Raw genomic sequence first — 15,430 nt, 5'->3', positions numbered from 1 at the left:
ATTTGTAACTACAATAATTATTAGATTTGTCAATAAATATGCAATATACAATACAATTTATGACCATTTTATAAAGATTCACCATGTAACATGTTTAATTCAGATACAGGCACACATCCTACAAATTAATGGAAAAAAAAAATAACCACACATTACTCACACATGCCCATTTTATATTTGCATATTACAGAGTTATCTGCTCTTGCAGGTAATAATTTATACCTTACCTTTTATTGATTAATCTATAATCATTTTCAGAGAAATCAAGATTAATACATTTTTGCTCGTAAAATTCAGATTTAACAATCAAATTTTACCTTCAAGGACATAATTTTAATGATGAAAAAAATAATTAACTTGTACCTTCAAGGGTAGATTACTCTTAAGGAATTAATGATCTATTTCTACCCTTGCGAGTAGACGATTCTAAAGGATCCCATTCTCAAGGGCAGATAACTCTAAAAAATATAATGATCAAGTTCAACCTTCAAAGGCAGATAACTCAAGGATTTAACAATCAATTCCTACCCTTCGAAGTAGGTAACTCTAAAAGATACAATGAGCATTTCCTAACTTCAAGGGCAGATAACTCTAAATGATATACTGATCAATTCCTATATTCAAGAGCAGATAACTCGGTAATATGCAAAGATGAAATATTTAATGTTGAATTGTCACAAAAAGAAATGTACATCTATATTTATATAAGGTATTGCCATTATACACATTGGTATTCCTTGTACTGCAAGTACTTACACTACATTCAACATCACTAACACTTTAATTAGACAATATTTACCGGTAGCAATTAGCAAAAAGGAAAAAAGAAAAACAACTTTAATCAGAGAATATTTACTAGTAGCAATTAGCAAACAAGGAAAAAAAGACACAAAAACAAAAATCTTGGGACAGAAATAAAATGTACATTCATTTGTCCCTGATGTTTTAATTGATAAATTAGTTTTGAATTAAATAAGGAATTACATGTTCCACATGTTAACGAACATGTATATATGCAACAGGGCAGTTCTAACATTAAACTTCTATCTACAAGAGGAAACGTTATAATGATTATAATGATTACATTATAAGCTTTATAGATTCAAGACAAATGCATAGGAAACAGTGATTTGTGTATATGTAATATATAAAAGGAAATAAAATGTGACATGAAATACAGATTTACAATATATGACATTATTAAACTGCAAACAGAAATGTATAGAATTTTTAAACTTTTTTTATATAAAATTTCAGTAATATTGCTTTATTCTAAATAACAATTAATTATTGACAAAGTTTTTTTATTGCTTATAAAAATGACTTATTGCTTTTGAAAAGTTAATTGGTGGAGTAAATCTGGTTTTGATTAATTAATAATGAAATAAACAATTAATATTTAGTAAATATATTTTGTAACATTTACCCATTTGACCCACTTTCAATATTTCTTGGTGAATTATATTTTATCTAATCATGATTGCTTTTGTGAACAACATTCTAATTGGTCCATGCTGAACAACAGGTTTAATTTTGTTATAATCCTTTAGATTGGTCAAATATCAAAGTCATTCTGATTGGTTGATTATTAGTTATTTTTGTTAAAGAACCGAGTATGTTTACTTGGTACTGTTCGTTTAAGACAAATTACGTTTACATAGCAATCTTTCATTCTTTTGAAACAATATTGGTAATCAAACCTATAAGTTTAAAATATGTTTACAAGGCATATCCATTTATCCTGCCTTGTTAAACTTTACCATTTCCGGAAAGTCCAAGTCCTTTTTTGGACTTAAGGTATTGGACTGACAACTTGTATACTTTTCATTATCATTTTCAACAAATATTAAACATTTTCTAGTATGCTGACTACAACTTTCTGTATACAAAAAAGACAATTTGCGAAGTTTAACTATTTTCAAGTTTGCAGTTTCAACTTTCTGTTTAAAAAAAAAAGACAATTTGTGAATTACATAAAGACAACTAATGGCCATGTATCCTCTGACATAAATCTCCTAACCAGTTAACATGAAAAATCAACACAAAACTTCAACAACAATAGAATTAACAAACACACATACTACACTGTCTCAGAAACTTTCAGCTATTTTAGTGATATTTCCTTGTAGCTTGCATACTCTACGTTTGATATACAATGTAAATATATTATGATGGGTTATTGATGTTCATACGCTTCATCACAGTAATGGAGAGATTTTTTAAACAATTTTGATTTGTAGTGTTTCATTATCAATATTTTCTGAGCAATGTAACAAAATTTGTTCCATTTCATTTGTCATGGAAAAAAGACTTAAATTGTCAGAATTTGTTGGATCCGTTTGTTGTATTTTGATAATGAATTTCATCATAACCAATAATATAGATTTTATGCCTTAAAAAGCCCTTTCTTACATTGGATAAATTCATAATAATTTTCAATAACAGAGCTTAAATTAGCAGGGTTTTTTTTGTGACATTGATTTCAATGGTTCAGTATCAAAGTAACGAAACATTGGTTATAAACCCAACAGATACACAAAAGTGTTTCTGTCGGTCAGTTTTGGTCTTGTACTGTCATGAAGCATTTCTCATTATCCAATTTACCTTTCAACTTTGGACTCTCATAGGCGTACAGCTAGTTACAACTCCTGTTGGTCATAAATGGTGACCTTTGACCTGTTCGAATCATCTGTCATCGCCTTCAGCTATCCAATCTTCTCGGAGTCTTTCTGTCCGGGACATTGAATATTTGTTCTTCAAACTTCGTTGTTTCTTTTTAAGACATGGGAAATGATTGCTTTAAATAATTCCCTGATGGTTGGTGTCATTCATGGTTCCATGATCTTTTTCTCCTCACAAGATGATTGGCACAAGCAGTAGGAGAAGAGTGTGCATGAAGGTTGTAGCTATGGATACAGTCGAGGCTTTGGAAGTATCGCAGACAACATTCAGCTTTTCTGAAAAATAGAAAAACAACCAAAGCTATAGAAATGAGTTGATATACAGTGGATAGGTCCATGGCATTCTCGATACACTGTTGTTATATCCGACCCTGAAATATTTCATTACAAAACTGAAGACAGTTCAGGAGAGAAAAAACTGACCCATCACAGATCTCAAGCCTACAAAGTCTTCCTTTGAAGATAAGGTAGAGAGCAACACCTTACATTTAAAGTGATTAAGACAACCACAGTGTACTGTTATTTGATTATTTTGATGTACATCAGGGGCCAAACTATGTGACTTAACTGCTGTCACAGACAGCCTTTAGTTTTGCTATGACATTGTCCAGCGATGAATATAACGGTAGTGATACTATTGCTTAGAATAATGAAAATGAGTCCAAGACAACACTTCATGCTATTCAACTGAGAGTTTCTTTTCATGTTTATATTTAAAATGTGAAACCGTTATATGTTACAGAACAAGCATGGACTGAGCTTTATGAGCAGACACTGGACCAATGTATCCATGGAAAGTCGTGTAAAAACAGCACTCGCTGTAAAGGTGAGTGGTAACTCATGGAAAAACAACACTCGCTGTAAAGGTGAGTGGTAACTCATGTAAAAACAGCACTCGCTGTAAAGGTGAGTGGTAACTCATGTAAAAACAGCACTCGCTGCAAAGGCGAGTGGTAACTCGTGTAAAAACAGCACTCGCTGTAAAGATGAGTGGTAACTTGTGTAAAAACAGCACTTGCTGTAAAGATGAGTGGTAACTCATGTAAAAACAGCATTTGCTGTAAGGGTGAGTGGTAACTCATGTAAAAACAGCACTCGCTGTTAAGGTGAGTGATAACTCATGTAAAAACAGCACTCGCTGTAAAGGTGAGTGGTAACTCATGTAAAAACAGCACTTGCTGTAAAGGTGAGTGGTAACTCTTGTGAAAACAACACTCGCTGTAAATGTTTGTCTAAATTCATTGAAAACAAGGTAAGTTAGCTATATAGCTTGTAACAAGTTCATGGACATGTATACAAGAAACTGTACATAACTGGAAAAAAAATATCATGCACCTGTAATGACATTTGTTACACAACCGCTCACTTTAAATCAATAGGGGGCACATTTTGAGGTTTTGTCAATGAAATGTATTTGCAGGTTTTTAATTTTGTGGTACATTGAATCCTCTATATGCCATATTAACACTTATGCATAACAGTAGTGAAATTCAAAATATTTGGCTGGTGTTTTAAATTCACAGATTTCAGAGAAAAACTCAAGTATAATGGAAATAACCCCATCCCCACCAAAAAATGACAGCTATTAGTAGCTAGTGTCACGTCATGGATACATACTGCAAAACCCATTGTCCATAAAGTCATCAATTTTTATACTCTACTGCCCTGCCAAACTATTAAGTCATTTCGATATCTAGTTTCTCTCTTTATTTAACGATAAAATATCCAAGATAGCTTCTGATTGGTGTATCTTATTTCACTTGGAGACATGGGCATTTAATGCACGACACTTTCTAATCTATTTTCTAAATCACAATGAACACTGTTAGACTAGACATCTTTTATAGTTACTCTAAACCTGTGGTCATTTAAATTGAGAAGTTGATAAAGGACTAGGAAAATCCATGTTATTTTTAACCACACTCTTAACATTTCTGATTCCAGTCTAGACCTTTCAATGAAATATCTCTCCACGATACCTAATATTTATCTTAAAGTGTCTCTGTAATGTACCAGACTACGGTCTATGTTACATAATCAATACTGACCATCATAGTGTCACCAAAGTGCTCATTTAATTTCAACGGTCTTTTAAATGTGTCCATTGTCTGTCTTTTTACTTACACTTTTTCCTCTGTTGATGAAAAAAAAATCCTTCCTGACTCTAAACATACTGGCTTAGGATGAATGTCTGCCAGAATAAAAAAAAGGGTTTCTTGCACAAGTGCCGGCATAATTAATTTGTTATTTAAATAAATTAGATATCCTAAAAACGTGTTACTGACTACTTCAATTAATAAGTGGTTACTTCCCCTGATGTGTGATTACTTCCCCTGGCATGTGATTACTTCCCCTGATGTGTGATTACTTCCCCTGGCATGTGATTACTTCCCCTGACATGTGATTACTTCCCCTGATGTGTGATTACTTCCCCTGGCATGTGATTACTTCCCCTGATGTGTGATTACTTCCCCTGACATGTGATTACTTCCCCTGATGTGTGATTACTTCCCCTGACACGTGATTACTTCCCCTGATGTGTGATTACTTCCCCTGGTGTGTGATTACATCCCCTGACACGTGATTACTTCCCCTGATGTGTGATTACTTCCCCTGACATGTGATTACATCCCCTGACACGTGATTACTTCCCCTGACACGTGATTACTTCCCCTGACACGTGATATTACTTCCCCTGACATGTGATTACATCCCCTGACATGTGATTACATCCCCTGATGTGTGATTACATCCCCTGACATGTGATTACATCCCCTGATGTGTGATATACTTCCCCTGGTGTGTGATTACATCCCCTGACATGTGATTACTTCCCCTGACACGTGATTACATCCCCTGATGTGTGAATACTTCCCCTGATGTGTGATTACTTCCCCTGATGTGTGATTACATCCCCTGACACGTGATTACTTCCCCTGATGTGTGATTACTTCCCCTGGTGTGTGATTACATCCCCTGACACATGATTACTTCCCCTGACACGTGATTACTTCCCCTGACACGTGATTACTTCCCCTGATGTGTGATTACATCCCCTGACACATGATTACTTCCCCTGACACGTGATTACTTCCCCTGACACGTGATTACTTCCCCTGATGTGTGATTACATCCCCTGACATGTGATTACATCCCCTGACATGTGATTACATCCCCTGACATGTGATTACATCCCATGACATGTGATTACATCCCCTGACGTGTGATTACTTACCCCTGATGTGTGATTACATCCCCTGACATGTGATTACATCCCCTGACACGCGTGATTACTTCCCCTGATGTGTGATTACTTCCCCTGATGTGTGATTACTTCCCCTGACATGTGATTACATCCCCTGACACATGATTACATCCCCTGATGTGTGAATACTTCCCCTGGTGTGTGATTACATCCCCTGACATGTGATTACTTCCCCTGACACGTGATTACATCCCCTGACACGTGATTACTTCCCCTGATGTGTGATTACATCCCCTGACATGTGATTACATCCCCTGATGTGTGAATACTTCCCCTGGTGTGTGATTACATCCCCTGACACGTGATTACTTCCCCTGACACGTGATTACATCCCCTGATGTGTGAATACTTCCCCTGGTGTGTGATTACATCCCCTGATATGTGATTACATCCCCTGACATGTGATTACATCCCCTGATGTGTGATTACATCCCCTGATATGTGATTACATCCCCTGACATGTGATTACATCCCCTGATGTGTGAATACTTCCCCTGACATGTGATTACTTCCCCTGATGTGTGAATTCATCCCCTGATGTGTGAATACATCCCCTGATGTGTGAATACTTCCCCTGACGTGTGATTACATCCCCTGATGTGTGAATACATCCCCTGACACGTGATTACATCCCCTGATGTGTGAATACTTCCCCTAGTGTGTGATTACATCCCCTGACATGTGATTACTTCCCCTGACACGTGATTACATCCCCTGATGTGTGAATACTTCCCCTGGTGTGTGATTACATCCCCTGACACGTGATTACTTCCCCTGACACATGATTACTTCCCCTGACATGTGATTACATCCCCTGACATGTGATTACTTCCCCTGACACGTGATTACTTCCCCTGATGTGTGATTACTTCCCCTGACATGTGATTACTGTCCCTGATGTGTGATTACATCCCCTGACATGTGATTACATCCCCTGACACGTGATTACTTCCCCTGACACGGGATTACTTCCCCCTGATGTGTGATTACTTCCCCTGATGTGTGATTACATCCCCTGACACATGATTACTTCCCCTGATGTGTGATGACTTTCCCTGATGTGTGATTACTTCCCCTGACGTGTGATTACATCCCCTGACGTTTGATTTGTTCCCTGACATGTCCAGCTAATATTGATTTTCTTCCTACTCACAATATTTGACAGTAGTCAACATGTATAACTTGTCTAATATATACAAATTACCTTGATTATCTCCCCTGACTAAATTATCTCCCTTTTCTCTCACAGTTGGAATTCGGTGCTACAATATCCACCTGGTGTGTGGGAGTATTGTCTCCCTTATGTCTGTCCTCGAGGCCACATTGAACCGATTTGCTGCTAAACTAAATCTCACGTAAGTATCAAATTTCCTTATTATCTCTGTATATAAGAATCCAGTGTTATTTGGATTTTATCTCAAACAAGCAAGACTTTTTTAGGGTAAACTGAGTACATCTTTTTATTTTACAGTAAGTCCGAGTCGACTGTTCGTGTTGTGAGGGTACAGTTAGACAGCGGTGAGAGGGTGGTCGGGGTACGCTACCCACTTATACTTCTATCAGAGGTGGAAAAGGTCCTAAAGGAGCAGAACATGGTGGAAAAAATACAGTTGTCCCAATCGGTAAGTAACTTCAAACATAAATGGTTAATTATACTGCCTCACAAACAGCCACAGGCACTTGTCATTCGAAGCTGAGCCTGTTTGTGATAAGTTTTGGCTTCCTTATGAACCATACCACCTTTTCTCTCAAAACCTTACTTTTTCTTACCATATTCGTTCTAAAATAAGACCACCCTCACAAATAAGAACCCACATATTTTTACAAATTTTCAGAATGCAAAGGTTTGTCTGCAATAAGAGCCTCACCTGGTGACTCGTTTTCTGCCATATAGATTTAATATATTTGGCCCATTGTGTAACTCATTTTCTACCATATAGATGTGATATATTCGGCCCATTATGTGACTTGTTTTCTCCCATTTAGATGTAATGTATTCGGCCCAATATGTAACTCGTTTTCTACCATATAGATGTAATGTATTCGGTTCATTATGTAACTCGTTTTCTCCCATTTAGATGTAATTGATTCGGAGCAATATGTAACTTGTTTTCTCCCATATAGATGTAAAGTATTTGTCCCAATATGTAACTCATTTTCTCCCATTTAGATTTAATATATTGGGCCCAATATGTAACTCGTTTTCTCCCATATAGATGTAATATATTCGGCCCAATATGTAACTCGTTTTTTCCCATATAGATGTCATATATTCGGCCCAATATGTAAATCGTTTTCTCCTATATAAATGTAATGTATTACGCCCAATATGTAACTCGTTTTCTCCCATATAGATGTAATGTATTCGGCCCAATATGTAACTTGTTTTCTCCCATATAGATGTAATGTATTCGGCCCAATATGTAACTCATTTTCTCCCATATAGATGTAATATATTCGGCCCAATATGTAACTTGTTTTCTCCCATATAGATGTAATATATTCGGCCCAATATGTAACTCGTTTTCTCCCATATAGATGTAATGTATTCGGCCCAATATGTAACTCGTTTTCTCCCATACAGATGTAATGTATTCGGCCCAATATGCACCTAGGTTGCTTAAAAGAATGAGGTGGCACTTAAAGGGATGGTGGTTCGTATTGGATCGATTACACTACATACATCATATAAAGTTCCACATCTGAGGGGCTGGAATCATTTTGACCGTATTAATTTGGTTTAATTATAAGCTGCAAGGTAATCTTGCATGTAAAATTTGGTGATGGATATCAATAATTAACGTACGGCTTCAGAGGTTGAACGAGATCATTCGGCACAAAACATCAAGTTATAATTGCAGTTATCTGAGCAAGCACCGCTGTGTCCTCAAAAGAAAAGCCGTACACATCTTAGGGCTGCCAAATCAATCAGGGTCACTGGTAGGCTTGTAATTCTCCTAACAGATGATAATCAACTAATTTTTGACATTGATTTCCAAACTTCAGCAGTTTAAGACTGCACTGCGGGCAAGTTGGGATCGCGACTGAGCATACTTGGGCTTCTATCACGCGTATTGGATTCTAGCTCTGTATCGACATTCTTTCTCCCTCAAGCAGATTAAGACAAATCAATTGAAGTTTGTTCCAAATGAGAGGTGATTCAGTGTTTAGGTTAAATCTCTGAAGACAGATTTTAAAGTTTTACATAATTAGATTTGATGGCTCACAGTAGATTCCTAATCAGTTATGCCAGAAATTTAAAGCCTTAAACTGTTGGTAATCAAGCTAATCGCCACATGCATTGATTAATTTATGAACATCTGATTTAAAAAGAAATAAAAATAAAGTAGATCAATGAGGTCGTGATAGCCACCCCTATATAAGAATTTAACATTGTCAGACTGTTAGCTAATTGAAGAAATATGTTGTTGTCGTGAAATAACGTGGCATGTGCAGTCAAACATCTGTAAAGACTACCGAAGTGAGAAAGAAAAATCAATCTTTACAATTAAATGGTTTTTATACTCAAATTTTGTTGAAATCAATCATTCATGGTCCATAGAAATGTGTCTTAATAAGCAGGTAGTCTTTATACACAGTTTGTCATTAAGACAGGCTTCACTGTAGTGTGAAAACTTGTGTCCATGTCCTGCACATGTCTCATCCAGATTGTTTACACCTTGAAAATATTTCTAGTCATGAATTACAGTGAAATATATATACAAAGTATGAAATCCTAAAAACTGCTACCAATAAGTGTATATCATAACAATGGTTCGATCTTATTAAATCTGTCAAAAAAAAAAAAAAAAAAATACTTCTTTGGGAAGATGGAGTGCATATACTTTAGGTATGATTATAATCAAAAATGGAAAGATAACTATGCATTCAATATGTTAAAGTCAAAAAGTGAAACAAAAAATAATGAACCAATTGATTTTGATATGAGTATTACCAAAATGTAAAATAATTTAAAACTGATGATATGATTATCATTTTGTTCAATTTTTTTTCAAAGTTTTTACATATCTGAGTTATGATATCTATTGAGCTTGTTTAGTGCTTAGCTTGGACTTCTTATTTACCAGTATGTGTAAGTTAACCTATATCTTGCTTCGGTATGGTATACAGTGTGAACTAATATTACAGAGTAGATTAATGCTATCACAAAAAGACATAAAAAATCCAAATCCTCCCGAAAAAAATAATACACTGGTTACTCCATGCATGGGATACTGTCGTCTGATGACAATAGCTGTTGTTAAAGAAAGTAAAGCCAAGGAACCAAGGTCTACAATTTACCACTTATAATGTGTATTTATATATAATTGATACCCAGAATTCATTTTCCTATTGGTTTTGACGATTGTTATACATTTCTTGTAGGTGCTGACGAGGAACCCTGATGGCAGTATCGCTGCCAATGGAAGTGAGGCTTCGGGCAGTGGTGTAGAGGATGATGGGAGACAGGAAGTTAAGTCAGTTGTGGAGGAAGTAACTCCGGTAAATGCCAAATCCTTGGCTCGTGTTTTACGACCACCAGTTACATTAAAAACTTTCTTTAAGTCTGCTGGTCAGAAAAAAACGGAAAATTCTGGTGAAAAAGCAAGTTCGCCGAATGCTTCTCAGCATTCCTCCAAAGAAGTAAAACACCCTGACGAGGTGAAGAAAGAATCATTGAGTTCTTCATGTAGTGTGGACACTCAATCAAACGAGAATCCGGAAAATTCTGATTCAAGAGAAATTTATAACAAGCATTCCTGTGATTCAGGTTCTAGTCCCGGAAAATCTGGTTCAATGGAAAATGACCTTGAAAGTTCAAAGGCAAAGGAAAGTAACACATCAGGAACATGTTCTGATGGTGTTACGAATACAAAGTCTGAACTGAACGGCACAAACAGTAAATCTTCCATTAACCAGATCTCACAACCTGATTCAAACTCTGGTAAATCAACTCTTTCTAAGAAACGTAGTGCAGAAGGTTCAGAAACTTCCAGGGCAGCCAAACGTCCTCGACAGTCCAACATCATGTTGATGTTTGCGAAGGCTACAGCAAAGAAGGAAGTTAAGCCTAATATGAGTTGCCCGATATGTGGGAAGGAGTTTGATAGTAAAACTAAAAACACTGAAGTTAATGAACATATAGACAACTGTCTCATAGAATGATGCAGTAAGCATTTGTAATAGTGAAATAGTGATACATAGTGAAATATGAAATCGGAGTGTTGTACGCGAGTCAGATTCTGGTCGTAGTAGTGCTGACAGTCCTTTTTTCAGCATGATTTGGGGTAGATTTTCGGCCCATTCCCCATAGCAAAGCCTCTAAACTTTTCCCAATGCAAGCCTTAATTCCCAAAATCAAGGTTTCTTGAAAACTGTACAAAAATATTGCATGAACTTAGTTGGTTAAAGCTTGAAATATTGTTTAATTGGCTTCAGAAAAGTACATAAACTACACTGGTTTTAAAAATTATTTATTTGTTATGTTTTATTTCATATTATATAATTTTTCCCAAATCTTGGTTTTGTTGCACATTTTCCCAAATTCAAAGCCACAGGCCCCATTTCCAAAGCAGTGAGAAAAAGCTCTGGCTGATGTTACTGTAGCTTAGCAACATCAGATTTATCATGTAGGAAAAGAACATGACAGTTTTACATATCGTTGGCAATAATTTTGAGTGCTCAAGATATTTTTGTTTACATTTAATTTGTTGTTCTTCTTTCCATCGTAAGATCTACATAAGGAAAATTAAGTTATATTTTCGTTTATATTTAATTTGTTGTTCTTTTTTCCATCGTAAGATATACATAAGGAAGGAAAATTCAGGTAAACTAATATACAAGTGAGAATGAAGAGACGAAATGGCGGGACAATCGTATTTTTAAATTTTGGAAGGGTGAGTAGATGTATGACTGTTTTATGATGATGTCCATGTATATAGCCTGGTGCATGCAATGATTGTTTTTTAGATCTGTTAAATTATTGTGATTGTTAGCCATTCTCAAACCAATTATTTTTGCTTTAACCCTTTTTATGCCTTTTTTAAAAAGACTTTCCCCTGATTTTTCATCATCAATCCAGATATTTAAAACTATAAAAGGTCTGTGATAGGGTGTTATGGAGAAGTTTTACAAAAAAATTATTATAAGCAAAATTAAGATGGATTCCCAGTATCTAATATGCAATACATTCCCCTAAGTTGATTAACTTGGCTGTTTACGTGTTGGTGAACTGAACAGATACCTATCTCTCGAAACATTTGTTAAAAAAATGGATTTGACTTAAATCCACTTTTGTTGTTTCGAGAAATTAAGGCCAGGTTAGTATTAGGAAATTATGTTACCAGTATCAAGATTGTCTGATAGATGTCATAGGAACTGTTTCATCATTAATTGTAATATTGTTTCAGATGTTAATTGAATAATTAGTCCTAACCATCGATCATACTAGTTCAGCTATTTAAGACTGCTGGTACTCAATGTACAATATATATATATGTAGGCAAGGATGAAGTTAAAATGGCAGCTAAAGTAATCTAAACCATAGTGCTTTGAATAACCCTTGAGCCAGAAGATTTCCAACTTCCATATACAATGTATACAAGATAGAGAAAAAATGTGTATCAAAATTGTAAAACTAGTAATAGTAATGAAAATGAAATAAACTACATTGTGTGAATCTAAAAATAGCAATGATATAGAGTTGTACATGCCACTGGGACTCTTGTTAGTACTTGGATCTATTTTTAGCTAAGGAATATCTAATTTTAATTAAATAAAATATAATTTATCTAAATCATAGTGCTTTGAATAACCTTGAAGATTTCCAACTTCCATAAATAACGATAGAGAAAATGTGTATCAAAATTGTAAACTGGTAATAGTAATGAAATGAAATAAACTACATTGTGTGATATCTAAAAATAGCAATGATATAGAGTTGTACATGCCCACTGGGACTCTTGTTTGTACTTGGATCTATTTTTAGCTCAAGGACATGTCAGTTTTAATTTCTAATTACGTAAGTAACATAAAAATGTAGAAATTGAAAAAAGATAAACCATTATATTTTAATACAAATATAAAGTTTTATATCACAGCTTTTTCAAGTGATGAAGATAAAACTATAAAATCTGTACCTGAATCATTCTCCCAAATCAACTGACTGAATTATTCCGAGGCTTGTAGAATATATAAAACTGACGACTTGCTGATATGTCGCAGAGTTCAGAATTATCTGTTTTATATAATAATATAAAAATAAATTTAACTATACACTGAAATTGATTTAATCTGCAAAGCATCTGTCAAAATTATATTTAGAATGGCATTTTGCGTGGATCAAGATCAAGTACAGAGAGATCTGTTAGCTTAACGACCGGCAAATGTTACTAAAGTCAAAGTAGACTTTTAGTTTTGTAAGCTAACTAGGCTTAGTACAGCTCATGTCTATGCATCTTATTATTTATATCACTGTGGGATTCAACATTATCATGTGCTTAAGGTGCAATATTTTATTTTGTGTATTTTTTTTTTAAGTGATGTGCTTTAGTACAGACTCTAATTAAGATAATAGATTATGTTGATTTCACTATTAGTCAAATCTATTTATGACATTTTCACACATTACCCTCGTCATTAAATTTCTTAAATTTACGATAACAGTTTAATTAGTAATAATAATTAGTTTGCGATGATTAACTTACAGTTGAATGACTGTGTGAAAGTTTTCAGCAGCGATACTTATTTCAGTATTTTGGGAGTATTTTATCTCTGTTTCTTTTATGCAAAACATCTGCAGTAAAGCTGGTTGTTCTGTGGGTCAAAATTTTTACAATTATAATTGAAAGCAAGAAAAATATATTTCAGCGGTTTTAAATTTTCACTATCAGCTTTTAAAAGTATATATGCTTCAACCATTTTTTATTTTTGGAAGATTGAATTAAATCATGAAAATAATATCCCTGGAAAAATGATAAGCTTTTCGGCATTTTAGTACTACATTTGTAGATTAACCTTCTGTCATTTTCACACATGCAGATAATGTTGGTAGATACAGGCCTTTTCATTAATTTGAAATGTGATGGAAAGTGAAGAATCAAAATTCTTGATATTATTGACAGAAATACAAGTCAGAAATGGTTCTATTTGCTGATATTAAAATGAAATCTTTAGTGATATTGGATAAGTAAATGGAGGAGAGCATGGTTATGTGAACATGACCATATGAGCTGTGATTCTTTCGTTCCTACAAAAATAGTAGTTAAACTGGCTTATAATAAAAAATAAGTTTTTGCAGACATAGAAGTGATGTCTTATTTATTGTCTTCATGAATCACCCCATAATTAGGTCAAATTAGTCCTCAATCCAGTTAGGGATCTCAAGTTCAAGGTTCACACCAAGCAATCTGGTCAGTTGGTAAACTTTTCATTCAAACAACTTCTTCTCAATAACTGAAAGGCCCAGAGTACTCATTGAATCTGCAGCATGCTGGCATGAAGGGCACCCAAGTTTGTTCAAATGAATGATCTTGACTTTCATTCAAGGTCACAGGGGTCCGAAAGGCTAAAATCTTTAAACAACTTTTTGTGAATAACATACTGGAATGAACGGGACACCATGCTTATTAAAATGAATGACCTTGACCTTCATTCAAGGTCTAATTCATCAAATATATCAGAAACTGGACTTCTATTAAAAGAGTTCTTTTGTGTTGCTTTCATTGTTGGCCACTAATATATTCTTTCAGGTGTGGTTTTGTGCCAATTGTCAAGATGACTGGTAATAAAGGCCCATTGGCCTCTTGTTCTTCAATATTCCAGATTTTACTCACAACATCATAAATCTGACAGATCTCTGAATGACTACAGAGCTCTTTTGATATTGAATGTAAAAAAAGCAACAAACGTCAGCATTCCTTGAATTCGTATTTCTGCTATCAGAATTAAAGGGATTATGGGTGATTTGCTAACTTCAAGTGGTTTCAAGTACATTGTACATTTAATGTTTATATGATATTTCACAAATATTCAGCTCTTTTCTTGAAAAAGCTATAATAGATAGTATAGAGAAAATGTTGCAAAACAGTAACTTGTTAAGATAATCGAGAATTTCACAATCTTTGAAATATTTCATTCGAAAATCTATAATTTAGTTTGCAAGTAGAGGGAATGATTGGTTGTTCACGAGCTGTGCTTTGATAATTCTATACCTGCATAGAAACTAATACTATGTGTTAGCAATGTCTGAGAATCTTGGTTACACCGGCAGCATATAATGGCACTAATATCTAGTTTCTCGGAGAGAGAGGAACTCTTTAACTAGGACAAGGATGTTATTAATGGCGAGGAAGATTCTCCGGCTAATATCCCCCACAGAAAATTCGAGAATAATAAGATTGGGAAAAAATGGTAATAGAGTACTAGAGAAAAACAATGTGACAGTTATACGTTCAATCTGTTTTCGATTCAACTTTTATAAGAT

At 34.7% G+C, this 15,430-nt stretch overlaps 2 protein-coding genes across 3 annotated transcripts in view; one reads left to right on the top strand and one right to left on the bottom strand.

The window, feature by feature from the left end:
- The window catches only part of LOC138306824 (protein strawberry notch homolog 1-like), a 37,102-nt gene extending 25,967 nt beyond the window's left edge, over positions 1-11,135 (top strand). For both annotated transcript variants that reach the window (XM_069247304.1, XM_069247303.1), the window contains exons 29-32: positions 3,424-3,507; positions 7,196-7,301; positions 7,418-7,568; positions 10,333-11,135. In XM_069247304.1, the coding sequence (XP_069103405.1) occupies positions 3,424-3,507; positions 7,196-7,301; positions 7,418-7,568; positions 10,333-11,112 (1,121 nt within the window). In that variant the 3' untranslated portion in view covers positions 11,113-11,135. The remainder of the gene's footprint in view (positions 1-3,423; positions 3,508-7,195; positions 7,302-7,417; positions 7,569-10,332) is intronic.
- The window catches only part of LOC138306825 (acetylcholinesterase-like), a 58,091-nt gene continuing 43,978 nt past the window's right edge, over positions 1,318-15,430 (bottom strand). Inside the window, exon 4 of the mRNA XM_069247307.1 lies at positions 1,318-2,957. Coding sequence (XP_069103408.1) covers positions 2,854-2,957 — 104 coding nt within the window. The 3' untranslated portion in view covers positions 1,318-2,853. The remainder of the gene's footprint in view (positions 2,958-15,430) is intronic.

Source organism: Argopecten irradians, chromosome 14 (assembly GCF_041381155.1).
Source record: "Argopecten irradians isolate NY chromosome 14, Ai_NY, whole genome shotgun sequence".
In the NCBI taxonomy this organism is placed as follows: domain Eukaryota; kingdom Metazoa; phylum Mollusca; class Bivalvia; order Pectinida; family Pectinidae; genus Argopecten; species Argopecten irradians.
The sequence above is the reverse complement of the archived record's forward strand: the minus strand, read 5'-3'. Positions and strand labels throughout refer to the sequence as shown.